Consider the following 22505-nt stretch of genomic DNA (forward strand, 5'->3'; position numbering starts at 1 on the left):
ATTTGAGGACCACACATATTCTTGATCTAATGGTTTTTCTTCTTGTACCAACCTCTTTCTCTTAATCATTTACTAATACGCATGCTCATTCGACGGCTACACGACAACAATGCTAAGCTGGGTGCTGAACCGCGGCGCAGCTTCCTCTGGCGCGTCTAGAGAGCCAGGCAAGTCGCATGCATATGGGAGATTGGATATTTTTTGATTGAATTCCCATACAATTGCTAACATTGAATTTGCTGCACTCATCAGATGACACGCTCGCGGACATAGATCAGCCCGACACACCCGCTCCTGTCTTTGCGGCTCGAGCTCTCAAAGCAGCCATATTTGGCACTCCTGCGCCCGCGCAAGCACATACAAAAAACCAATCACACAAGAATAGACAGTCTTTAGAACTACGAAACACAGACGCCGTCTCCGGCAAGAGCTCTGCGGCATCTGAAATGCCAATTAGCACACCCAGCAAGCAACCGCAAGGTATTTTGCTCACGCCAGGTGTCGGGACGGCCCGCCGAAAACGCGTCTCCTTTGGTCGCGATGTAGCCGCTGTGGACTCTGGGAAGAATACCACTTCTGATGGCTCAGCTTCGTCTCTCGCGACATCAGGACACGATATTCCCGATATTCGAAGACCACGAACTTCCCTGACGGAGAAATTGGAAAAGTCACGACAGCTGAAACCGAAATCCCAAGACTACGAGTTTTATACAATAAACCCTAAAAATGCAACTAAGCAGCCACAATCAACACAGCCGGAAGATGGCAACTGGGAGGAGGTCATCGAGGACGATGATGACGACTTGGATCGCGATAGAGACGTGACAGTCGATCTCAACGAACCACACTCGCGATCCGGTAGATACTGGAAGACCGAATATCAGCGCTACCACGATGAGGCGCGTGCCGAGATGGAGAAGCTGGTCAAATACAAGCAGCTTGCCAAGGCATACGCTAAGAACAAGGATGCCGAGGCTATGCGACTGAAAGAACGCTTGTCTGAGGAGCAGGCCAGAGTCGCCGAAATGGAGGCCAAGGTGGGCGAGCTCACACGCCAGATTGCCATCAGAGTCAGCAACAGCGGCGGTTCTATGCAGGAGGATGCAGAGGTCATACGCGACTTGGCAAAGCAGACTACACTAGCGGCACAATATCGAACACAGGTCAAGGAGCTCGAGGCTCTTGTGAAAAAGGGTTTGGACAAGGGCTCTTCGGATCATGCTGACGACGGTCAAGGACTACGGGCGGTATCTCCTCGAACCAGTCAGACCCTTATGGAAACGCAACGGCAGCTCAAGCGTGCCAGAGATCAGGTCCAGGAGTTGGGTGGGCTGAAAACCGAACACAGAAAGCTCAAGACGGACCTACGAGCTGCTGAGAAGCGCGCACAAGAGCTGGATATTGCCAAGGACAGAGTCGAAGCCGATCTAAACGCCGCCAACACCGAGAACAAGGAGTTGACTGCAAAACTGGCTTTGGTTGAAGAGCGGGCTCGTCGCAAGACGGAGGCTCTAGACAGGCTTCAGGAAGACTATGAAAAGCTGCGGGAAGAATCTAGACGGACCGCCAGAGAGAATAGAGCAGCAATACGTGCGAAGGATGATGAGATCTCTCGGTTGAAGAAGCTTCTCGAGAAGAGTTCAGATGTCCAGATATCATCAGAACGAGCCAGTGAGGACCTTAACGCGCCTTATTCGACGGATGCACCCAATGCGGACTGGACGGTCAACGTAACCCAACTGGGAGACGTGGAGGGTCGCTCGGAAATTCAACGTGAAAACAGCAACAAGCGTCAAGAAACTGCCCAGGAGCCTGGTGCCGATATCACCAACGATACTTCTGGCTGGACTGCGAGGCTTGAGCAGCTGGACAAGGAACTGAAGCTGGCCTCACCGAGATACGAAGAGCCCAAAGCCAATGTTGTTGCCAAAGTTACAGCTGTGGATGACGCCCTCACAACGGACTCGTTACACGTTGACAAAAATGATTTTACGCAGAGACTTAACATGCTAGAGCAGCATGTTTATCCCACGGATACGAAACCATCAGCCAGAGACAGTCGTGCAGCACGACGAGATGCGACAAGGGCGACAGGGGCTGAGGATTGTAGGCATATCAGTACGGTGGTTGAGGAAGATTCTGGTTGGACCGCCGGCGAGTCTCCAATTCGAGACCGACTCCGATCAAGGTCACAATCAAGACAGCGGCATGCAGCTTCAACGCCTCCTCGGACAACAATGGCAGCTCGACGGAAATCAGCGTCCGCTCTGGCGGAGCGCGAGGGCAGCGATGATGATAATTTCACGTTCGACATCAATGACGACGACTTTACCAAGCCTCTCGGCCGCTCGATGGACAACATGTTGAACGATCCCGAGGCTACACCTCGTGCGACCGCTAACGGTTCCAAACGACCAGCAGCCTCCGTTCTCGATAGACGTGCGAGCGTAGCTGACCTCCCTGCCTCCAAGGCTCGAACGCGCAGCTACGAAAGCAAAAACAACCGACCTTCGTCATCATCGTCGGATGAGGACGTAAATATCGACCTGCTTAGCAATAAATTTGCGCGGCTTGGAGCGGCCGCTAACAGCAAGCAGCCCCAACCCATGGATGATAGCGTCGTCGATGCATGGAAGACGATGAATACGTCGATGCGTAGCACTACGTCAACCCTTCCTCCCGGCAGACACGCGGCGGCAATGGCTAGACTTGAGAAGCGGAGAGCGGATCGAAGGAGGCGAGGTGCAACCCAGGGGTTTGATAAGGAGAACGTGCGGCCGTGAGTGAGTCGGGTGTGTTTTAGTTGGAGAATGTATAGGGCGGCGGTGCGGGGTGCATGAGTTACCTGAGTTCTACAGCTAAGATGGCAGCATCCATCTGGTGATTGTGTTTATTGTTTTCTGTTGATACCTAAGCCTGTTTGGTGTATTTGTTGCGAGTATCATGGAGGAGTTAGTTGCATTGTTTGGCGTTTGGAAGAATGGGCACGGAACAGAAATTGAATTCATGTCTTGATACTTGCAACCCAAGTTAATTCGTGTGCAGTGGGCATTTAGACGGTCGAGTCTAGACGAAGGTTCGTTTTGACCATGTCATGCTAATGTTTGTACAATAGATAAGTATCCTAGGAGCGCAGAAACACAGCTCCGGAAGAACTAAATTACGCCGATCCAAAAATGCATCTCTCTGGGAGTAATCTGGTGCAATACGGGAGGATTTCCTATTTTGGCATGCAAATAAATCAGATTATTCCCTGCACTGGGTTTTTACTTTGACTCCTCGGACGTTTTGAATCTGTGAGTGGTTTTTCCGTGTCATTCTTATCTATTAGAACTAATCTCGACGCGTCCTTATCAACCATATCCTCTCGCCGCTAGATAGATAGACGACATGCCCCGATGGAAAATGATATGCACTTTTGACAAACATATTCGTAGCCATTTATTTTCAAGTAGACTATATGCCACTAGTTACAGCCGAACACAAGCGGTTCTCTTTGTTTTTCTGTCTGTTCAATCGCCCGAGATATCCTTATCATCACCCACAATGCACCTAGAACAAGAACCAGGCATCCCTGGTCTAGATTCAGGCACAGTACAATCCGATTACGGAGTCTCAGTTATGGAAACCAACTCCATCGAAGCAGAGATTCATCGCCTTGAAGCCGAGCTGGAAGATGCACGACGAAGACTAGATGCAAAAAGGCCACGCGCTGTGCGCAAACGAACCCCTCCATCACCGAATTCACTCACAGGTAAGGCCCCGAACATACCTATAGCATTCATCGCTTCACCGTGCGACAACAAATCATTCTAGTTCATCAACTAACACGGATTCAGCCCCCTTCCTCCCTCCTTCAACGCACCACCTACTCCTACTCACCGACTCTGCCCTACCCCTGGGCGCCTTTGCCTTCTCCTCCGGCCTGGAGTCGTTCCTCGCCCACAGTCCCAAACGTCCCGCATCATCACCGTTCTCCACCTTCCTCCCTCTCTCCATCTCCTCGTTCGCATCCACCACCCTCCCCTTCACCCTAGCCGCCCACCGCGACCCTTCTCGTCTGCTCTACCTGGACGACGCCCTCGACGCCTCCCTGGTGTGCACCGTCGCGCGCCGCGCCAGCGTGTCGCAGGGCCGCGCGCTGATCGGCCTGTGGGAGCGCTGCTTCGCCCCGTCGCTCCCGCCGGACCGGGACATTGCCGAGTACGTGGCGGCGGTCAAAGCGCCGGCGCGGCAGCACAAGCCCGTCGACTGCATCACCAACGCGCCGCCGAGCCACCTGCCACGCGCCGCGGCGCATCTCGCCCCGCTTTTCGGTGCCGTTTGTGCCGCGGCCGGCTTGTCGGCGCATCAGGCCGCCTTTGTGCTGGTCCTGGGCCACGTCAAGGCGTTGGCGTCGGCGGCCGTGCGTGCCGGCGTCTTTGGTCCCTACCAGGCCCAGCGGCTGCTGGCTGGGGATGAGGTACGGAGGCTGGTCGACCTTGCAGTGCAGAGAGAGTGGGATACCGAGGTTGAGGACGCGTGCCAGACGGTGCCGGTGATGGATTTGTGGGTTGGACGGCACGAGTTGTTGTATTCGCGTATTTTCAACAGTTGAGACGGAATTTGATGTGGGTATTATTTGATTCATGCAGCGTTTGTACGATGGCGTTTAGAGAGATTGCCTCGCGGCTGGGAGAGGCATCAGCTACTGTGTGGCTAGACTAATCAATCATCCTCGCTATCACTTCCATATGCCACCAACGGCCCCGTGGTCGCAGCCTGCTTTGGCTGGGCAGAGACTTTGACCTGTGCTGAATTGAGCGCCGCCAACGTGCTGCTCGAGAATATCCCCCCTCCATCCTCATTGTGACTCCCATTCCCTTGGGCTCCAAACAAGGCCTCCCTTGCAGGGACCTGTTCATCACCACCTTCCAACATTAGCTGATCATCAAAACCCCTCCTGCCAACCGGGTTGACGGCCTGCGCACCCCTGGCAAAGTGAACGTCATCAGGGGCCTCGTAACCATCCAACCCGTATGAGCTCTCCATCTTTCTCCTCTTCCTCGCCTCAGGGTCCCTTCCCTCGATCTCGGCCACAAATTCAGCTGGGAGTGCCCTCCGCACCGCCTCGGCGGCCTGCTCCTCCACCCTCCGAGCCTCTCTAGCCTGGGCCATTGGGTTTGGGTCCGCCGTGGCCCAACGCACGTTGAGAATCTCGTTGTGGTCGAGACTCTGGTGAGCCATGGCCTCCTTTGCAAACTGCGCATTGGCCTCGTTTGTGTAGGTGATAAAGGCGACACCACGTTGGTTCAATACCCGTATCCTCTCGACCTGACCCCATTCGGCAAAATGCCTGGCCACCACCTCCTCAATGTCGTCCGTGACGTGGATCCGCCCGACGTAAATTGTCCGATTCTGTCGCATGAAGGAACCCACGCCGCCCATGTCGTCGCGGTAGTCGGAGAAGCGGTCGCGGCCGAAGCAGTCTACATTGGGACTGTAAAGGTCGTGAAGCGTCGGCAGCCGGTGGAGGTACTCGCAATCCTGGCCCTTGGGGCAAACGCCGCGCGCAAAGAATAGACAGAAGTAAGAACCTGTCGTCTGATCGGCTTTTGTGTATCCCGAATCTTTTGCCACATTGCATCGACCCTTGGCAGCCGTCTGGGAGGTGTATTTGTCTTCACGGTCGCCGCCGGACCATTTGTTGTACCTGGGGCGTAGATGTTAGCTTGGAATATGAAGGAGAGCATTTTTTCCTAGATTGAAACCCACCAGATGTTAAAAGTCGTGCCCGTTTGCGGTGGTGGCTCCGACTTGACTAGAGCCGGGTCAATCTGAGGTCGCGCCGGTCGCTTCTTCTTCACGCGTATTATCTTTTTGACCTTTTTCTGGCCTTCGGGAACGACTTGTCCATTGCTGGTTGGCACCAATTCGGTCCCCTCGGCTGCTTGTGTTTGTCCTGTGTCTGACATTTTGGGCTGTGTAAATGGGTGAAAAAACTAATGTCGAATTAACTAGCAGCTTGTTAATTCATGATGATGTATCGCTATGTTAATTGATGCCTGTCGCATCGGTCGCCATGGCTTCCAAAACATATGGGTCGCGCCAGATGAATAAGCTGGCGGTGGAAGTCCGATAACAGATAAGGCCCCGCCTTACCCCACATAACTAATTCTGCCGTGACAGAGGGGTGCGGTTTGGTCAGGTTGAAGGGTGTATGCGAAAGCAGGTGGATGTCAACGTTTCTTGTCTATTACCTCACCTTCCCTTGCTTTTCTAGATCTTATTGTCTGCCCGAGTGACGGAGTCCTTGCGGCTATACACTACTTTTATTTGATTGTATAAGGTTTCCGTAGGCGCGTGCCTACAGACAACCGCCCAAGATGGTGAACATTACGGAAAAGATCAAGGAGTATGTGGGGTCTATTGTCTCTCAGGTTCATTCGCCATAAAGAAATCATGTGACGCTAAATAAAGACTTGCAGGATCGAGGATGAGATGAGAAAGACGCAAAGTGAGTATCTCTCTTGAACTGGTCTTGTCTTGAGTGAGACTATATACTAATTCTATGACAGAAAACAAGGCGACTGGTACGTGGATAACAGGTTTATTCAATTCATAAAAGCTCAAAAAACACAGAAATTGATTATGCCTACTCTCAGAATATCACCTTGGTCTACTAAAGGGGTAAGTAAGTCTTCCCATCCAAGACTTCATATTCGAGCTGAGGCCTCTATCAAGTGTTCAGGGGCTAATGCTCGTTTATCAGGGGCCGACCCTAAGCATCACCAGACTAGCCCCTGACCTCAGCATCATCCCAGAAAACTCGCTCGTCTTCGTGCTCAGCTCCTTGAGCCAGGCCCAGGCTCAGGCGGCGGCCCAGGTGCCGGCTTCGATGTTAGCAAGTCCGGTGACGCGCGCATCTCGCTAGTCGGCTTCCCTTCGGTCGGCAAGTCTACTTTCCTCTCAAAGGTGACCAAGACACGATCGGAAGTGGCAGCATATTCATTCACCACCTTGACTGCTATCCCGGGTGTGCTCGAGTATGGAGGTGCCGAGATCCAGCTACTCGATCTTCCTGGAATCATCGAGGGAGCTGCCGAAGGCAAGGGTCGTGGTAGGCAGGTTATTTCGGCCGCCAAGACCTCTGACATGATTCTCATGGTACTCGATGCTACCAAAAAGGCTGAGCAGAGGGCGTTGCTAGAGGCAGAACTCGAGGCTGTCGGCATCAGACTCAACCGTGAGCCACCCAACATCTACCTGAAGCCTAAAAAGGCGGGTGGTATGAAGATCAACTTTGCATCACCACCCAAGCGTCTAGACGAGAAGATGGTGTTCAACATTCTGCGAGACTACAAAATGCTCAACGCGGAGGTACTCATCCGGGACGAAAATGCCACTGTCGATGACTTGATCGACGTCATTATGAAAGACCACCGGAAGTATATCAAGGTAAGATCATACCCCTCCAGCCAAAATCGTCAAACTAACTGACAGTCTCTAGTGCTTGTATGTATACAACAAAATCGACTCGGTCTCTCTCGACTTCCTCGACAAGCTGGCCCGTGAACCGCACACGGTCGTCATGTCATGCGAACTCGATCTTGGTATCCAGGATGTTATCGACCGTTGCTGGAAGGAGCTGTCTCTAGTCCGCATCTACACCAAGCGCAAGGGAATTGATCCTGATTTTAGCGAGGCATTGATCGTCCGCAGCAACAGCACAATCGAGGACGTGTGCGATCGCATCCATCGTACCCTCAAGGATACCTTCAAGTATGCACTGGTGTGGGGAGCAAGTGCACGTCACGTTCCCCAGAGAGTTGGTCTCGGTCACCCGGTGGCAGATGAGGATGTTGTGTACATAGTGAGTGGATACAAGGCCTAAATAGTCCTTTTGTGGGTTCTATAGGACGAGAGCAGCAGCATAACAAAAGAACTTGGTGTCAAAATAACCCTGTCATGTCTATCATACCAGCTGCTGTCGTCAAACGTGATATTCGTTACAAAACCCAGTTCCATCCAGCCTGTCATCAGGTGTTCACCACCATTATTCCCTAGTATCCAGCAAAAGTGCGAGAAGAAAAAGAGAAGGCGGGTGCAAACATCAAGGATGATGTTTACCTCCAAAACAAGAAAAGTTGGTGTGGTACAAATATGAAAGCAAAAACAGATCCAATATCGTCAAACGCCGTCCCTTTAAAAAAAGCAGAACAAGCCAGTCATCATGTCTTGCCACAAGAAACAAGAATAAATGCCGAGAACACCTCATACTGTTGCGTGAGGGAGGGCGCTACTGCGCGCCATTCTCGGCCTGGCCATCTCCCTCGGCCGGCTTCTCATCGCCATCGCCTTCATAGGCATCCTAGGCCTCCTGCGGAGTGGCCGTCTTGGGGACCGACTTGGACGAGCCAAAAAGGCCGCCGTCGCTGCTGCCGCCCAGCTTTCTAGACGAGGCTTGAGCAAAGAGAGATTTCGGCTTGGCCCTATAAAGATTTCTGTCAGCATACGATGGATGCCAAGGGTAGGAGGTGGTGCAGGTTGATCAACTTACTTTCCGACCTGCTTGTTGCGGTAAGCATTCAGCTTGGCGGTACACGGGCTCATGATGTTGTCCGAGGGCGAAATGTACGTCTTGGTCCTGTTGTCGAGTAACATGTTAGTACGTGGTTACACTGATCTTGTCACTGGCGCGGATTTGTAGACTGCACTCACTTCTCCTCCTCCATCTTGGAGGCTAGAACCTGACGGTGGTACTCCATGCTCTTGACGCCGGGCTTCTCAACGTCGAGAGTCTTTTCGTTGACCGACATGCTGGCGTTAACGTCCTTGTCGGATAGTGGTGTGCCGGACATTTTATGTGTGAACGGGTTTTTCTGTTGTTTTGGGCGTTGCGCGCAAAGTTCCTGGTCGTTTTTTTCGCTTTGAGCTTGCTTGTATGGTGAAGAAATGCGATGCGATCAAGTACTTCAAGTGCTTGCAAGTGGTTGCTTGTGTGCGAGTGTGCTCTTTATGTGGTCGCGTGAATAGTTCAAGATTGGGTTGTAGTTCTAGATCGAGGAGGCCTGTCCGTCCAATGCGCAAGAAGATTGGGGGAATTTAAACATTCATGGAGCCAGCCAAGCACGGGAAGCGACAAGGGGGAAAGAAGAAAAAAAACAACACAAAGTAAACATTTCGCACATCAAAAAAACACAAGTTGGCTGATTGGCACGGCAACGGTGGGTGGGCGGCCCCACATCAGTAGAGACAAGGTATGGTTTGCTGGAATGCGCCAGCTTCGTTGACATGCACAAAACACAGACTCCACACGAGCCCATCAAAAGGCATCAACTTCAAACGACCGAACATGCAGGGTAAAATCCACGGGGGGTCCCTGCAAATTGTGAAAAAAAACAATACCGAAAAGGCAGCCCTTGTCGAACATCCCTGGTGGGACGACATTCATTCGTCATCGGCTTTTGTTTAAGAAAACATGTGCCGACCCCCGTATCCAGGATTACGGTTAAGTGAGTGAGTCACTTTGTCTTTTGGATCCACGTATAGTAGACAAGGGCAAAAGACAAAAAGGTAAAAAAACGGTTGGCATGGTGAATGAATGAGAGCGTGCAGTAGTTCACGGGCTTGGATTCACGCGTGCAGCCAGGTGCTTTTCAGGAGACGCGCCACACTTACACCACACCACGATGCGTTGACTCTACAGCTTCAGTCAAAGCACGATTCAACCATGTAATCAGCAAGCAACACATGTTATTGTTTCCAGATCCATTCTTAATATCCTTCTATCTGAAAGAAAGGGGTATATTTGATGCCAAAACGCCGTTTATCCTAACCCAATGCAGTTCCTTTTGTCTCATTCCGTGTATCGCCCCCTTTGTGACATGAACATGAAGACAAATGCCACGCACCGGCATTACCTCAACTCCAACAAGAAACAACCCACAGACGAGGAGCAAATCTATACAAACCCGGAAACTCAAAGCGTAGCCTGTTTCCCAGTCTTACGAACCCAAATCAACAGACACCAATTAAAAACAAGCCAACTACCCGCTGATGCAAGACATCTCCTTTCTTGATCCCACCTACATGACAACGCACTCCCGCTCCGGCTCGCCACCCGCGCTTTTGCGGTGCATGTGGTGATAGTGCTTCCCTCTTCCTTTATCCTTGGTATCCTTCCGCCCATTGTAATTTTCCTTGCAGTCCTTAGATGTGCCATCTGCCGCTTGCTGTTGCTGGTTTGGCTGCATCTCAAGGTGTTGCGACGAGGGAAGCTGGTCCTCGTATGGATCTTGATCACTGGACGGTGCCACTGGAATCTCCCGAAGCGGCTCTTTGCTGGTTCGAAGCATCAATCCACCCAGCCTTGACATTGTAAGGCTCATTCGTCCCTCACCCGCCTGGCTGGCCGGTCGGCTGCCTCGCCTTTCCCCATGCTCCTTGGGTTCCCTCTCCCTTTCCCGCTCTCGATCCTTGTCCTTCGGCTTGAACATTGCGGCTGCCTTGGCCAATCGTCCCTCGGAAGGTGTGACGACGGGTGATTGTTGCTGCGGAGGCTGCGAGGAGTCGCTGACCAAGATCCCAGATCCATCCGAGAAGGGCATGCTGCCACGCCGAGATGTGCTAGGTTTGAGATAACTCTCTCCAAAGGTGCTGCTATTCCCAAGGGATTCCATGTCCATACTAGGCCGAGGTGGTCGATCGAGGTCTGTATAAAATCCTATGCTGGGTCCAGTCGTCGAAGTTGCCGTCGTGGTCGTGTCGAAATACCCACTAGTCCGTCTAGAATTATCAGGCCGTTCGCTATCCGAAGTTGGTGAGTACGATGAGGCAGTTGTCGTGGCGATGTTGACAGTCGAATCGTTGTAGGAAGGTGGCATAACAGCGCCTTTAGTTTGGTCGTCCATTACTACCGTTGCCTGCCCTGTAGTTGCTGACGAGTAATCCACCATGGGTACAATCTGGTAGAACAAGAGGTAGGGCATCTCGTCCTTGAGCGACTGCTTGATGTCATCCACGTAGGTGACCCTTTCATCCAATAGGTCATCAAACTTGACCCATTGCGCATCTTCATAGTCTGGTGGAGGATCAGCATCATGCCTCCGGTTATCCGTTAGTAGCTTTGGTGCCACTCTGGAAAATGCAACGTAATGCCCGCTGTGTAGCGAATCGCCGCGGTGACATACGACAGACTGCAACACAAGCTTGAACTCTGCGCTGAGTCCATTAGACTCCTCGACGGTAGCATCATTAACCAGCATAAAGTGCGGTAGCCTCATGCTATCAGGGATGTCTATAAATGTGTTTTGTCTGCGAGGCTGACCCGCTTCCGTCATCATGTACCTCTTTAAACAGATGCCCACTACGGGACGGTTGTTGAGGTGCTTTGCGACGTCGGTATCATTCAGTGGCTCGTCCTTACCGGCAGAGTGCCAGGCTGTTCAGTGGTCAGTAGCTTTCTCACGTGTACTGTAACCTGCACAGGTGTACTCACGTATCAACTTGAAGAACTGCCACGCCGGTATTGTTACTGCCTTCACAACCGTTGACCCCTGCCTCTTAACTTTTTGTAATAATGTTGAAGCATCCGCATCCGTAGGGTTTCCCTGAGCATCCAACACAACACGTTGTATTATGCTGGTGGAACGTAACCGAGCAGAAGGCCGTGTCACGGGTCGTTCTGTCGTTGGCGTCGCTGATGAGGACCCTCCCACTTCCTCTAGGTTAGACCAGCGGCGCTGCAATGGCGTAATCTCGTCGAGCCTGTCTTCTTCGCTTATTTGATCTTCATCGTCCTCGTCGCGGTCGGTCACGAGCCTAATCGTATTGTGTGGACCTAATGTGTTGCCCCTTTTCGGGGTTGGCACATCGACGGGACTTTCCGTCAAGCTGATGGGCTCTTCCTCCAATCTGATATCGAAGCCTTTTTTATCATCTGGCCTGTCCCGCAGAACATCGACCCGAGTGTTGAAATACTCCTCTAAGCAGTCTTCTAGCTTCACACCCTTTCCTTCGGGATCAGCCGGGACTGCGAGGTTTAATAACCTCTCGAAAACAACTTTGTGATCATCTGCGTCGCCTTTACCTTGGTGAAATAAATCAACCTGTAAGGTCAGTAACGGCAGTTGTAATGTTTCTGTAATAAAGGCAAACGCCTCTGATGTGTCTTGTTGCTCCAGGAGCTTTGCATCCGCCCAGCCGCATGCAGCGAGTGCATCCTGTACATCTTCAACCTGTAGTGTAACGTCAGTACCCCGTCAGCATTGAGAATCACAACATGTACACACCATCTCCGCCCGTATCAGCTTCCCGCTTCGTAAAAGGTTGACCCAGAGTCTCAGAAGCACCGACAGCTTCTGTTGTGCTTCATTGGGGTACTCGCGCCGAGTGAGCATGCATTCGAAAGCCTCCATCTTGGCAAACATGGCAAACAGTAACGAATCCAGGTAGCACGTAACTGCCCCTCGATTCTCGGCGCCAAGCATCGCCACATCCGGGTCGTACGACCGTATCGTACCATCGAGAGCTTCCCATTGAAATCTGAGGAGCTCCTTGGCTGCAGCGACGTTGCCCGAGGCGTAGTTGGATGCGAGCGCATTCCGAACTTGGTCCGGAGTGACATCTATGTTTTCCTCTTCAACCCAGTTCATAAGTTCCTCCATCTGCAATCAGTCAGCATCTGTGAGTAGAATCGAGAACAAGACATGCCCGTAGCCGTTGTGAAAAGTCCTTGTAGTAGGCGTACTTTTATATGTTCCTTTTCCTCCTCCTCCTCCTTTGCCTTGGCAGAATTGTTTCCCGAGCGATCCCTGTTAAACATGGACAAGAGGGTGTCGGCGGCAGAGGAACGTGACTAGGAAAAAACGGTCGTCAGCCTCTGGCTAATCATGGAGAGCAATTTTCCCCGTTGCAGACCAGATATACCTTGGACCCTGGCTCCGTCGACTTGCTTCGTCGATGCGCGCCTCCATGGCGATCCCTGTCGCGTAAGGTCAGGAAGCGCTTTGGTATCGTAGTCTTCATCATTGTGGTTCGGCAGCGCTGTAAGCTCAAGGTTGATAGATGCTCGGTCGAAATCGTTAATCAATGATCCACCACTCGCAAACAGGTTTGGAGCACCTCTGGGCGCACCCAGCGGCGACTGAGCAAGTACGCAATAGCGCAAAAGAAGGCACACGAAGGAGCCCAGTATATTGTGATGTCTTTCGAAGTCGTCTGCGCGGTCAAGGCGCTTGTTCTTTTTTCTTGTCTGCCTGGTAGCAAGCAATGTCAACTAGCTCAGGGCTTGGAATGTAGCCAATGAACCCGGATTCGGGGGTCGATAGGCCGCGGCGGCCGCCGTCAAGACCGGTCAATCATATGCAGGGACTTTGTGGGTTCGTCTTTGTTCTAATTGTGTTAGTCCGGTAAGAGGGTGACGTCGTGGCAAGCAGGCAACCAAAGTACCTACCTAGGTATGTAAGTTGTGACGTTCAAAGGTTGCGGGATGTGGTGCGTTGCGCGTCAATCAAAAGCTGTCGGGGCAAGCGATATGAATGAACAGCCGCATGACAAAGTAGAAAGTTGGCAGCAAGCGACCGAACAATGACGAGCCTAAGTACCATGTATGGAGATATTATGGTTGAGGACGAAGCTAATCGGGTTTCTGGTTTTACTTCAGGCTGTACATGTACGTACAAGCGGTAGCGGGGTTAATTGATTCGGTGATTTAATGACCACCTCAGTGTGCTTACAAGGTTGTTTGTTAGTGGTGGACTGATTGGCATGTACTCCACAGTGGAGGCACATGGCTTGGCGTTCGGGTGAGTCTGGCGTCATTTGGCTGGGGATCAGTTGTACTGGTTTCAACCACATGCAAATTATGGTTGAGACCATGCGAATCTGACACTTGTCGTGTGTGCTTCGTATACTGTAGATACTTAGCTATCTTTACAACACATGCCATTATCAATAACATTGCAGCAAGGTTTGGCTTCCAATGCATCTCTTTTGGCTTGCGGGTCTACGCCAACCTATCCGATACTTGCAAGTCGTAATCGCAAAGCCACAGTAGAGCTTTTTACTCTCTAAAGATCTAGTCTAGGCCAAACTAACAGCATGAGAATCTTTCGTGATGCATGTACTATGCCAGGATGAAGGCGATCGCGCCTCATCCGAAGTCTCAAATCGTGTCCTTAGTACTACTTCAAGTATGATTTTCCCTTGATTGGGTTTCGTATACATATTGGACGGACCACCGCGGCTAACTTGGAACTATGCACACGGACTCACCATCTGTACTCTTGATCATCTTCACCGCAGATTATCGACTGAAAGTGGATTTGATATACCAAGCCGACGTTTGCCCAAGTGACATGTTTCATAGATTGGTGACATAGTGGCTAGCCCTCTAAACCGGAATGAGCCACAACCATGCAAGGTCTAGGATGTTTATAGTCGGAGATTGCTTTTTTTTACAAATGAATCGACCTGCCAATATTTACATGTCAGCCTCCATCGGGCTTTGGTGGCCTCAAATAACAGTCTGTTCATGGACCATTATCAAAATCTTTCAGCCTCACGATGCAAACCATCTTCAGCTTTGTCCGATTTGCCAATGGCCGTAATTTTTATAATACATGCACTCAAAATCGGACCCTGCAGGAGCCCGATCAAGAGGAGGTAACTCGGCTCGCATATGAGTGTTACCCAGTGACTGCGGTTGGACTCTTGTCCAAGGAAAGAAAAAAGAACATGTCTATCGGTCGTGAAGAAGATATGCAGATGACAAATACCGCCGATTTTGTTTCGCTGTTCCCAGCAACCGCGCCTCGAGACATCCGATAATAATAAGACAACAGAGGTACAGAGGTGATAAAAAGACAAGAATATGAAAGATCGAGACGCTTTGTGGCTGCGGTAGCATATCCCAAATAGCGAGATCATTAAATTACGGTGAGGTTGGTGACGTTTGACTTCGGCTGACGAGTGGAGTCGAAGAGCGGCCGGACTACAATCTCTTGGTTGTACAGAGGCTCCGGTGATCCTAGGTCGTGTCGTTATCGGCAACATGGATCAACTAGAAAGGAATGTTGGGTGACGGTGCGGCAGCTCCCAAAGCCTCTTGGCGCTCCTGGAGCTCCTCGCCACCAGACTCGAGCGAGACGCCCAGTCCAAGCTTTGCAGCGCCCTGTGTAGATGTTAGCATGTCATTTCATATCCGTTGATCCGAGCCACTACTTACGGTAGGGTGGTCGACCTCGGCAGCGATGGTCATCATGATTGCTGGTGCAATACGCTTCTCGGCAAGGCAGGTCATCTTGCCCTTGGTGTCAACCTGCATGCGAAGGGTCGACATGCGGAAGTCATACTTTACGGCGGCAGTAGTAACACCATCGGCCTGGATCGAAGGGCCACCCATCATCATGCCGCCGGCAGGGTCCCCAGGAGCCAGAGACAGAGTCATCTCAATGCCGGCTTGCACCTTCTCGGAAATTCTCCTCCAAAAGGTCGTGCTGAGAGCACCAGCTCCGGCCAGCTGACCCGTGGCGATCCAGTCGTCAGATTTGTACTTGGCAACGTAGGACATGACCGTGTCTGGGGGCTGTGAGAGAGCGGCGCGCTGCCAGACACCCTCCATGCCGAGAGCAAGCTTCTTGGTAACCGACTGCATGTAGCTACCCATGAAGATTCCGGTGAGTCCACCCTCGAAGAATGAAGGGTTCAGAGCCTTGATCGAGGTGGTGAAGTCGCTGCCGGTGTACTCGCTTTCGAGGTGGGCCATATCCTGGTTTCCGGTGCCGAGCGAAAATTGCGTCTTGCTAACGAGGGCATCCGACCACCGCCAGTTGAAGCGCGCGTTGACCTGCATGTCGTTGTCGACGCTGCCCTGCATAAAGACCTGGAGGAGATGGGATCAGCATACGGTCGCGTGGTAAGACGCGCACTCAACTAAAACATACCTTGCTAGAGCCATACATGGCAGCAAAAGTATACGGGGGCATGCGCTCGCCAACAGCAAAGTTATGTGACACTTGGAAAAGAGGGTTCAAGTTGAAAGCCCTTGTAAAATCTCCTCGCAGGCCACTGAAGGCATAGTTGTTTGTGAAGACATCGCGCTGCACCTCCTTTGCCAAGTTCTCGACCGTGCCCGGGTTCGTCAGTCCTAGCTTTGCGCGTCGCTCGTGGAATGAAGAGTAGACATCAGCGACACTGGCAGTCAGCGGGTTGTTCCGCATGAGGTCTAATGTTGCCGAGGCCATTTTGACTGTGATATGATGTTTGTGCAGGAGCACTATGAAGGTCGCTGGAGGATGGCGACTGAGAATCTACGCCAATCAATCCAAGCGCAGGCGTCTGAAATCGCGATCGATATGGCGAGTTCGAGACTGTTAATGGTGATAAGTTGAAGTGTCGTGAATGGAGTCGAAGCTGGAGATGAAGCATGCAAATAGCTAGACGTTCAAAAAATTTCATTTACCATGACCCTGGTAGCCCCATCCTTGTCAACCAGGTGCTGACGCTGGTGAAAGCATCAATCGTGCAGGGGCGGAAAAACTTGGGCGGGTCGCGCGGTTCAGCCAATCGGCTGCTCTGATTCTTCAAGTATCTTCAGACAAAGTCGGAGTCGGAAGCTAAGCTACCACACACCGGGCGTGCAATATTTGGTACCTTAGGTACCTGTCTAGTCCCACCATGAGATCACAGGTCACACCCAAAGAAGCTTCTGTTTAGCGCTGCTGGAATTTCTTGACTTTCCCGGTTCCAAGGCTGCACGGCTGTCAGTTGAAGTACTTGATGGTATAATCTGTTCTAATTTATACCCTGAAGTTACTCGGATACTCTTTCTTTTTCATTACTCAGGGTCAAACTTGGGGAAAAAGTGTCGTCGAACGCCAAAGGTCAAGGTAACATTTACGGTAGTCTCGCAGTTGTGTGGGGTTGGCCAGATAAGAATAAGAGGCTTTCGATACAGCACCAAGGAAGTAGCAAGGACGACAACGACAACTCTTGTTCAGACACACTTGCCTTTCACTGCACTGCAAGTGATCACGAGCACAGTTGTCTGCCAGATCATCGCCTAGACCGGGGTATTGATACAAGTACTAGCTGCCTTGCCCCTGGTTGCCGGCACCTTTCAACCTTGGGATCTATTCGTACCTACATAGCTCGTCAGCTCCAGGCCGGCAAGCTTAGCACCCTCACCAGGTATCGACTAGCGGTCTGCATCCTTCATCGACGTTAATTCGAGTGAATGATCCCAACAATTTTACGTCTGTCTGGGTCATTATTTACATCTTCATCGACCGTCATCTCTGGTCGACTCGACGATAAAGTACCTGCCCAGCAACTTTTGACGCCAAACCCTACCTCTATATAGCAAAGGCAGTCTTGGCAGAGCGCAAGTAGTCGGGTTTCAAGTACTACCGTGTTATATGCCCATGACCCCCGCTGCCAAGGTTCCTCGCATCTACCATAACCTGTGAGGCTTTTGATCGCACACCATGGATACACTCCTGTAAGTATTTGCAACATATTTGCTGAACATCTCGGCTTGTTAGCGACCCTTGCCCCGAATATACACGGAGTCTCACTCTACATCTCCGGCGCGGCGTCCCATTCTGCTGGAGGTGGCGGCATGGTTACTCAAGCAAGGATTATTTGTGCAATTGTATCATCTTAGCACACCAACTTGTCGCGACAATGCCGGCCATCTCATCACGTCCCGAGATGGCAGATATTGTCAATATCAATAATAGCAATCCTGACTGCGACTTAGAGGTTCATGAAGCTGACGAAATTGAGCAAAGCACTGCCGAGATCGCGGCCAATGCGCCTAGATATCGTCGCAGGAGTTCAACTTTCATAGACGCCATCCACGATGTGTCCGAAACTCAGGAAAACCTGGCCCCGGCGCAGCTCTACAGCACCATGTCCGGAAGGCTGTTTCATTCCGGACGTATTGCCATCGTAATGGTTGGACTACCGGCTCGTGGAAAGACGTAAGACTAGGCCCTGCTAATATTTTTTGTCTGTCACTATTGCTAACCGAGTTCTAGCCACATTTGCGTCTCCATGGCGCGGTACCTTTCTTGGTAAATAACCTAACCTCGCCATCTTTTACATCAAAGCTAATTATTTTAGGCTTGGCGTCAAATCACGTATCTTTCACCTAGGGGACTACCGTCGTGCCACTGTCGGGCCTGGAGGTTCCGTCCCGGAAGACTACTTCTTTCCGAATGCTAGCCCCAAGTCGGTCATTCTTCGCCAGAAAATTTTGAAAAAATGTCGTGAGGACATTTATGCTTGGTTGAACCATGAGAACGGCCAAGTTGCCATCTACGACGCCGTCAACCCGACCTCAAGCGGCCGAAGATCGTTGGCAAAGGAGTTTGCTAAACACGATGTGCAAGTAAGTTTGCCCTGATCAACAGTATGAAAAGCGCTAACGTGAATGCAGACATTGTTCCTGGAGTCATATGTGGATGACGAGACAATCCTAACGGAGAATGCGCGCAACGTCAAGATATCTTCGCCTGATGTAAGTGATATCATATTCCACCATGTCGACAGCTGCTAATACGTCCAAGTTCGCTGGAATGGATCCCGATGAAGCGGCCAGGTCGTATCTGAGACGCATTGAGATGAAAATACCCGTCTTCGAGCCCATGCAGGAGGAGGAACTCAACTACATCCGCATGATCAACGCAGGCCGGAAATTCTTTTACAACAACGTCTCTTTCAACTACCTGTCTCATCGTATAGTCTACTACTTGACGAACCTGCACATCAAATCACGAACGACCTTCTTTGTCCGTGCAGGTATGGGCCTTGGTGAAGAGGATTCGTCCAAAAATGATTCTCCGCTATCGGAAGAGGGCCGTTCGTATGCTCAAAAGATGACGGATGCTCTTGTCAAACATCGCGAGCAGGAACATGCGGAGAAGCTCGCTGAACAAGGAGACAGCTCTGGGGATAAGCCCCTAAAGCCCTTGACGATTTGGACATCGACCAGGCTACGAACCATACAGACGGCCCAATTCCTAGAAGAGAAAGGATACAAGGTTCGCCAGCGTTCACAGATGAGGCAGATCAACCCTGGAGTCTGCGAAAAGATGTCGCCACGCGCATTGAAGATGATGTATCCAGACGAGGTCGCCAAGCATGAGCAGGATCCGTACCACCACAGATATCCGCGGGCAGAGGTAAGACTTCCGGCACGCTTCGGAACAATATAATTGCGTTGATCAAGGCTGACGCCATGTTGAACTTAGTCTTACCACGATCTGGCGGTTCGCCTGGAGCCCATCATTCTGGAGCTGGAGCGCGAGCAGAACGATCTCCTGATCATTGCGCACGAGTCGGTCCTGAGGGTCCTGTACGCATACCTTATGCACTGCAGCGCAATGGACATCCCGACGCTTAAGTTTCCGAGGGACGAAATCATTGAGATCATACCAGCCGCGTACCAGAATGAGGCGAAGCGTATCCATATCCCCGGTCTGGATCCTAGGATAGTTCCAGGAACGCCGGATCTGGTTAGGATGACCGACAGCGGCGCAGGTACTCCTTCTGCTGGCCTTCCCGTGTCTCCGTTACCGGAGCCAGCAATGTCGGATGAGCAGGCGACCCACGAGACTCAACCGTTTATCGTGCTAGGATCGGCGCCCACTTCACCTCCGGTGCCCACGACAAGTTCGCGAGTTGCGTCACCTGGGCAGCGGCCCACGGAGAGGGTGATCAGCCCGGCTGCGGATGAGGTCAAGGACAGAGTTGGGGACGAGGATTAGTCAGACAGATGGATTTGGGTTTGAGTGGTATGTTATTACGAAGAATTCCGTGGCTTGTGTGGATGTTTTTGGTAGTAATATTTGGTAGGTGAATTATAGGCCCCATTGATGATAGATATTGTCGCCGACAATACCAAGGTAGATTAGATGTCATTGTTAGATTGCCTTGCAGATCTTGGTTCGCTCTGCGTGGCTCTGGATTGCTCAAAAATCAATTGTAATCAATTGTCCCAACTAATGTTCACTCGATCGTGGACTGTAACTCACACGCACGTTTTCTGTGCTCATGTAAGTCTCGCCATTCTGACGCAGATTTAATGCCCGATGGTATTGTGCTTCGGGGCCGAGAAACTGTTGCATTGGTTTCGACCTCATGACCTCACGATGGGCAGCAGAGGTTGCAGCCCCTGAAGTTCTCTCTGCCGCAATGGGTAACGATAACCTGAATCAGCCCGCACCCTGGCTCCATCCATTTCCAGTGGATTCTCTCCACACCGGCACTAGACTAGACTGCACCAGATCAGACCCCTCACGTCAGAGTTACGGCTTGGTATGGTCCGGTTGGCCCCGACCGACCCGCCACCCAACTCAGATCCATTTGCGAACCTCTCTGGGCATCGACCCTGAAGCCAATTCTCTTTCATCTCCTGCATTGACTCAATAGCCTACAATCTTAATAGAACGCATTGTTTATCTTTTGAAATCGTATAGAATTTCACAGTTCACCTCACACCATTCAAAACGATTATTTTTTTTTATTCTGCTCACGGACACGGCTAGTTCCATCTGGTCGCAGAATCTCCATCTCGAATCGAACCTTAATCGGCCCTGCACGTACAGAAACGTTCTTGCCTTGCATCGTCGACAGCAATCCTCGCACCTGACTTACCTGATTCAAGTCGGCCTCAAAACCACATCAGAAACTCAGAACCGGTTTGCCGATCTTTCAAGTAATCATATATTTTCCCCCAAGCATCCGAGCGAGGCAAACTTCAGATAAAGACCGAGCCATCTCCATACTTAGCCTACGGTGAACCGACAATCCCCAAGATTACACCGGCGTACCCTGTAAACCACACGACTTCCCTCACCTGACGTCTGCTGTAGCCAGCGATGGCGTCGTCTCGGTCGACAGCCCCCGGGGCCGCCGGGGCCAAGCAGCGTCTTGCATCCGAGTTCGCTTCGCTGTTGAAGGAGCCGTGGGTTCACTTCAACGACCCGGACATGATTGCAGCAAACCTCTTCCACTGGAGGTTTGGTCTGGTGGTCACGAACCCGGACTCGGACTTTTACGAGGGCTACTTCAAGGTATGTGAAATGTGGTGTATCGACGGCGCTGCTGCTCCGCTCGTCGCTAACATGTATCAGGTCGACATGGCTTTCCCCACAGACTACCCATACTCCCCACCCCAGTTCAAGTTTGCGACATCGACCGGCATTTTCCACCCAAATGTCTATCCAGATGGACGGACGTGCATATCGATTCTTCATCGACCGGGAGAGGACCTGATGTCTGGAGAGATGGCTTCTGAGCGTTGGTCGCCGTTGCAGGGCGTAGAGTCGGTGCTGCGCTCTGTCCTCCTACTTCTCGACGACCCGGAGATTGGATCACCAGCCAACGTGGACGCATCCGTCACATACCGCGATGACCGAGCTAGGTACAAGCAGCGGGCACGCGAGGCGGTGGCACGGAGCCACAAGGACAAGCCTGAGGATTTCGTCATGCCCGAGAGCCTCGAGGTTACCAAGCCTCCACCCAAGGCCGACTACGACGAGGACTTTTTCCAGCCGAGCGACGAGGGTGAGTTCGACTTTGGCGGTAGCGACACAGACGACGAGGGGGATATGGAGTTTGAGGATGAGGACGAGGATGATGAGGATGTCAAGATGGATACGGAGGAGAAGGCTGAGAGGCGGCAGAAGAAGGCTGAAGACAGCGACGATGGAGTTTTGTGAAGAAGCGTCGGCCTGTCTGTCTGTATCCTTGAAGACTAGGTCTGGATTATGACCGGTCGATAAATGGAAGGGCTGTTTTGTTTTTGCTCTGGCGTTTGGGCTCTATTCGATGCCTTCTACTACGTTCCTATGATGTCGTTTGATTTCCTACAGTTTGTCTCGTTTGTGGCATAGCGTCGAGGAGGCGTTCTGGCTGGCAGATGATGGCGACGGTGGAGTTTCAGGGAAGATCGTTGCTATTGTGGTGCTGGACCTTTCGTAAGGGAGTTCTGGTTGTTCCATGCGATATTCAACTATAGACATATGCAGCGGCTTTTATGCAAATCTTGATTTGACTTCAGTCTGGATCTAGGATTGTGGAAGGGGGTCGGTGCCGTGATCCTCGGCCTGTAAGTCACTGTAGCCAGTCTTGCGTATAGGCCTTTTCTACGGTTCAGCATGTGTGGGCAGGGATGTGAAGTCAGGACTGATGCTTGACCATTGTTCGGGACTGCATTGTCAAGAACAACTACATGTTGCGATTCCGCGCCACGTAACTGGGGTGGTCCGATGGCGTCAGGAATCGGCAACGTTGTGGCGGAAAAGAAACAGAAAAGGTGCAAAACTGACTTGGCTTCATACTGAAAAACAATGAGACAACTCAGGTACTATAACATATAACAACTCAAGCTTTAACCCAAGATTAATGTAAGCTCACCAGCTGAGATATATAAAATGTTCACATATCCAGTTGTATGTTTGCATCCCTTACAGAAGGTGGGTAATTGCCTAACAATGCCGAGATTCCCTGCTTGG

General features: G+C 51.5%; 9 protein-coding genes across 9 annotated transcripts; 5 read left to right on the forward strand and 4 right to left on the reverse strand.

Moving 5' to 3' along the window:
* Positions 1-81: 81 nt before the first annotated feature.
* PgNI_02782 (uncharacterized protein) lies at positions 82-2783 on the forward strand (the record flags this gene model as incomplete). Its single annotated transcript, XM_031122839.1, has 2 exons — positions 82-121; positions 253-2783. 2 exons carry the CDS (start codon positions 82-84, stop codon positions 2781-2783), a joined length of 2571 nt encoding a protein of 856 aa, XP_030983912.1.
* A 658-nt stretch (positions 2784-3441) lies between these two features.
* On the forward strand, positions 3442-4597 carry PgNI_02783 (uncharacterized protein; the record flags this gene model as incomplete). The annotated part of the gene is made up of 2 exons (XM_031122840.1): positions 3442-3754; positions 3840-4597. The coding sequence occupies exons 1-2, from the start codon at positions 3547-3549 to the stop codon at positions 4595-4597; spliced, it is 966 nt and encodes a 321-aa protein (XP_030983913.1). The 5' UTR covers positions 3442-3546.
* On the reverse strand, positions 4370-5985 carry PgNI_02784 (uncharacterized protein). The gene is made up of 2 exons (XM_031122841.1): positions 5755-5985; positions 4370-5692 (listed from the first exon to the last, which is right to left on the reverse strand). Exons 1-2 carry the CDS (start codon positions 5952-5954, stop codon positions 4708-4710), a joined length of 1185 nt encoding a protein of 394 aa, XP_030983918.1. The 5' UTR covers positions 5955-5985; the 3' UTR covers positions 4370-4707.
* A 380-nt stretch (positions 5986-6365) lies between these two features.
* On the forward strand, positions 6366-7873 carry PgNI_02785 (uncharacterized protein; the record flags this gene model as incomplete). Its single annotated transcript, XM_031122842.1, has 5 exons — positions 6366-6394; positions 6468-6496; positions 6645-6669; positions 6804-7437; positions 7490-7873. The coding sequence occupies 5 exons, from the start codon at positions 6366-6368 to the stop codon at positions 7871-7873; spliced, it is 1101 nt and encodes a 366-aa protein (XP_030983919.1).
* Positions 7874-8350: 477 nt separating this feature from the next.
* On the reverse strand, positions 8351-8840 carry PgNI_02786 (uncharacterized protein; the record flags this gene model as incomplete). Its single annotated transcript, XM_031122843.1, has 3 exons — positions 8351-8471; positions 8540-8626; positions 8701-8840. 3 exons carry the CDS (start codon positions 8838-8840, stop codon positions 8351-8353), a joined length of 348 nt encoding a protein of 115 aa, XP_030983916.1.
* Positions 8841-9726: 886 nt separating this feature from the next.
* PgNI_02787 (uncharacterized protein) lies at positions 9727-13616 on the reverse strand. The gene is made up of 6 exons (XM_031122844.1): positions 13436-13616; positions 12910-13367; positions 12731-12838; positions 12273-12647; positions 11480-12218; positions 9727-11422 (listed from the first exon to the last, which is right to left on the reverse strand). The coding sequence occupies exons 2-6, from the start codon at positions 13009-13011 to the stop codon at positions 10068-10070; spliced, it is 2679 nt and encodes an 892-aa protein (XP_030983917.1). The 5' UTR covers positions 13012-13367; positions 13436-13616; the 3' UTR covers positions 9727-10067.
* Positions 13617-14420: 804 nt separating this feature from the next.
* PgNI_02788 (uncharacterized protein) lies at positions 14421-16406 on the reverse strand. Its single transcript, XM_031122845.1, has 3 exons — positions 15927-16406; positions 15209-15865; positions 14421-15154 (listed from the first exon to the last, which is right to left on the reverse strand). The coding sequence occupies exons 1-3, from the start codon at positions 16224-16226 to the stop codon at positions 15044-15046; spliced, it is 1068 nt and encodes a 355-aa protein (XP_030983920.1). The 5' UTR covers positions 16227-16406; the 3' UTR covers positions 14421-15043.
* Positions 16407-17573: 1167 nt separating this feature from the next.
* Positions 17574-19895, forward strand: PgNI_02789 (uncharacterized protein). The gene is made up of 5 exons (XM_031122846.1): positions 17574-17966; positions 18109-18376; positions 18425-18505; positions 18555-19169; positions 19239-19895. The coding sequence occupies exons 1-5, from the start codon at positions 17668-17670 to the stop codon at positions 19752-19754; spliced, it is 1779 nt and encodes a 592-aa protein (XP_030983921.1). The 5' UTR covers positions 17574-17667; the 3' UTR covers positions 19755-19895.
* A 496-nt stretch (positions 19896-20391) lies between these two features.
* Positions 20392-22022, forward strand: PgNI_02790 (uncharacterized protein). The gene is made up of 2 exons (XM_031122847.1): positions 20392-21062; positions 21123-22022. The coding sequence occupies exons 1-2, from the start codon at positions 20868-20870 to the stop codon at positions 21708-21710; spliced, it is 783 nt and encodes a 260-aa protein (XP_030985186.1). The 5' UTR covers positions 20392-20867; the 3' UTR covers positions 21711-22022.
* The last annotated feature ends 483 nt before the right edge of the window (positions 22023-22505 follow it).

The sequence above is a fragment of the Pyricularia grisea genome (assembly GCF_004355905.1).
Source record: "Pyricularia grisea strain NI907 chromosome Unknown Pyricularia_grisea_NI907_Scaffold_2, whole genome shotgun sequence".
Taxonomy (NCBI): domain Eukaryota; kingdom Fungi; phylum Ascomycota; class Sordariomycetes; order Magnaporthales; family Pyriculariaceae; genus Pyricularia; species Pyricularia grisea.

Bases quoted from the DNA above. Each gene is read 5' to 3' on its own strand.
- PgNI_02789 (XM_031122846.1), top strand. From the start codon at position 17,668: ATGCCGGCCATCTCATCACGTCCCGAGATGGCAGATATTGTCAATATC. The intron at 17,967-18,108 runs GTAAGACTAGGC...TAATTATTTTAG, and splicing joins CTACCGGCTCGTGGAAAGAC to GCTTGGCGTCAAATCACGTA. The intron at 18,377-18,424 runs GTAAGTTTGCCC...ACGTGAATGCAG, and splicing joins TTGCTAAACACGATGTGCAA to ACATTGTTCCTGGAGTCATA.
- PgNI_02787 (XM_031122844.1), bottom strand. From the start codon at position 13,011: ATGATGAAGACTACGATACCAAAGCGCTTCCTGACCTTACGCGACAGG. The intron at 12,839-12,909 runs GTATATCTGGTC...GTTTTTTCCTAG, and splicing joins CGACGGAGCCAGGGTCCAAG to TCACGTTCCTCTGCCGCCGA. The intron at 12,219-12,272 runs GTGTGTACATGT...GTTACACTACAG, and splicing joins AGCTGATACGGGCGGAGATG to GTTGAAGATGTACAGGATGC.
- PgNI_02784 (XM_031122841.1), bottom strand. From the start codon at position 5,954: ATGTCAGACACAGGACAAACACAAGCAGCCGAGGGGACCGAATTGGTG. The intron at 5,693-5,754 runs GTGGGTTTCAAT...TCTACGCCCCAG, and splicing joins GGCACGACTTTTAACATCTG to GTACAACAAATGGTCCGGCG.
- PgNI_02790 (XM_031122847.1), top strand. From the start codon at position 20,868: ATGGCGTCGTCTCGGTCGACAGCCCCCGGGGCCGCCGGGGCCAAGCAG. The intron at 21,063-21,122 runs GTATGTGAAATG...AACATGTATCAG, and splicing joins TTTACGAGGGCTACTTCAAG to GTCGACATGGCTTTCCCCAC.
- PgNI_02788 (XM_031122845.1), bottom strand. From the start codon at position 16,226: ATGGCCTCGGCAACATTAGACCTCATGCGGAACAACCCGCTGACTGCC. The intron at 15,866-15,926 runs GTATGTTTTAGT...CATCTCCTCCAG, and splicing joins CCATGTATGGCTCTAGCAAG to GTCTTTATGCAGGGCAGCGT. The intron at 15,155-15,208 runs GTAAGTAGTGGC...ACATCTACACAG, and splicing joins CCGAGGTCGACCACCCTACC to GGCGCTGCAAAGCTTGGACT.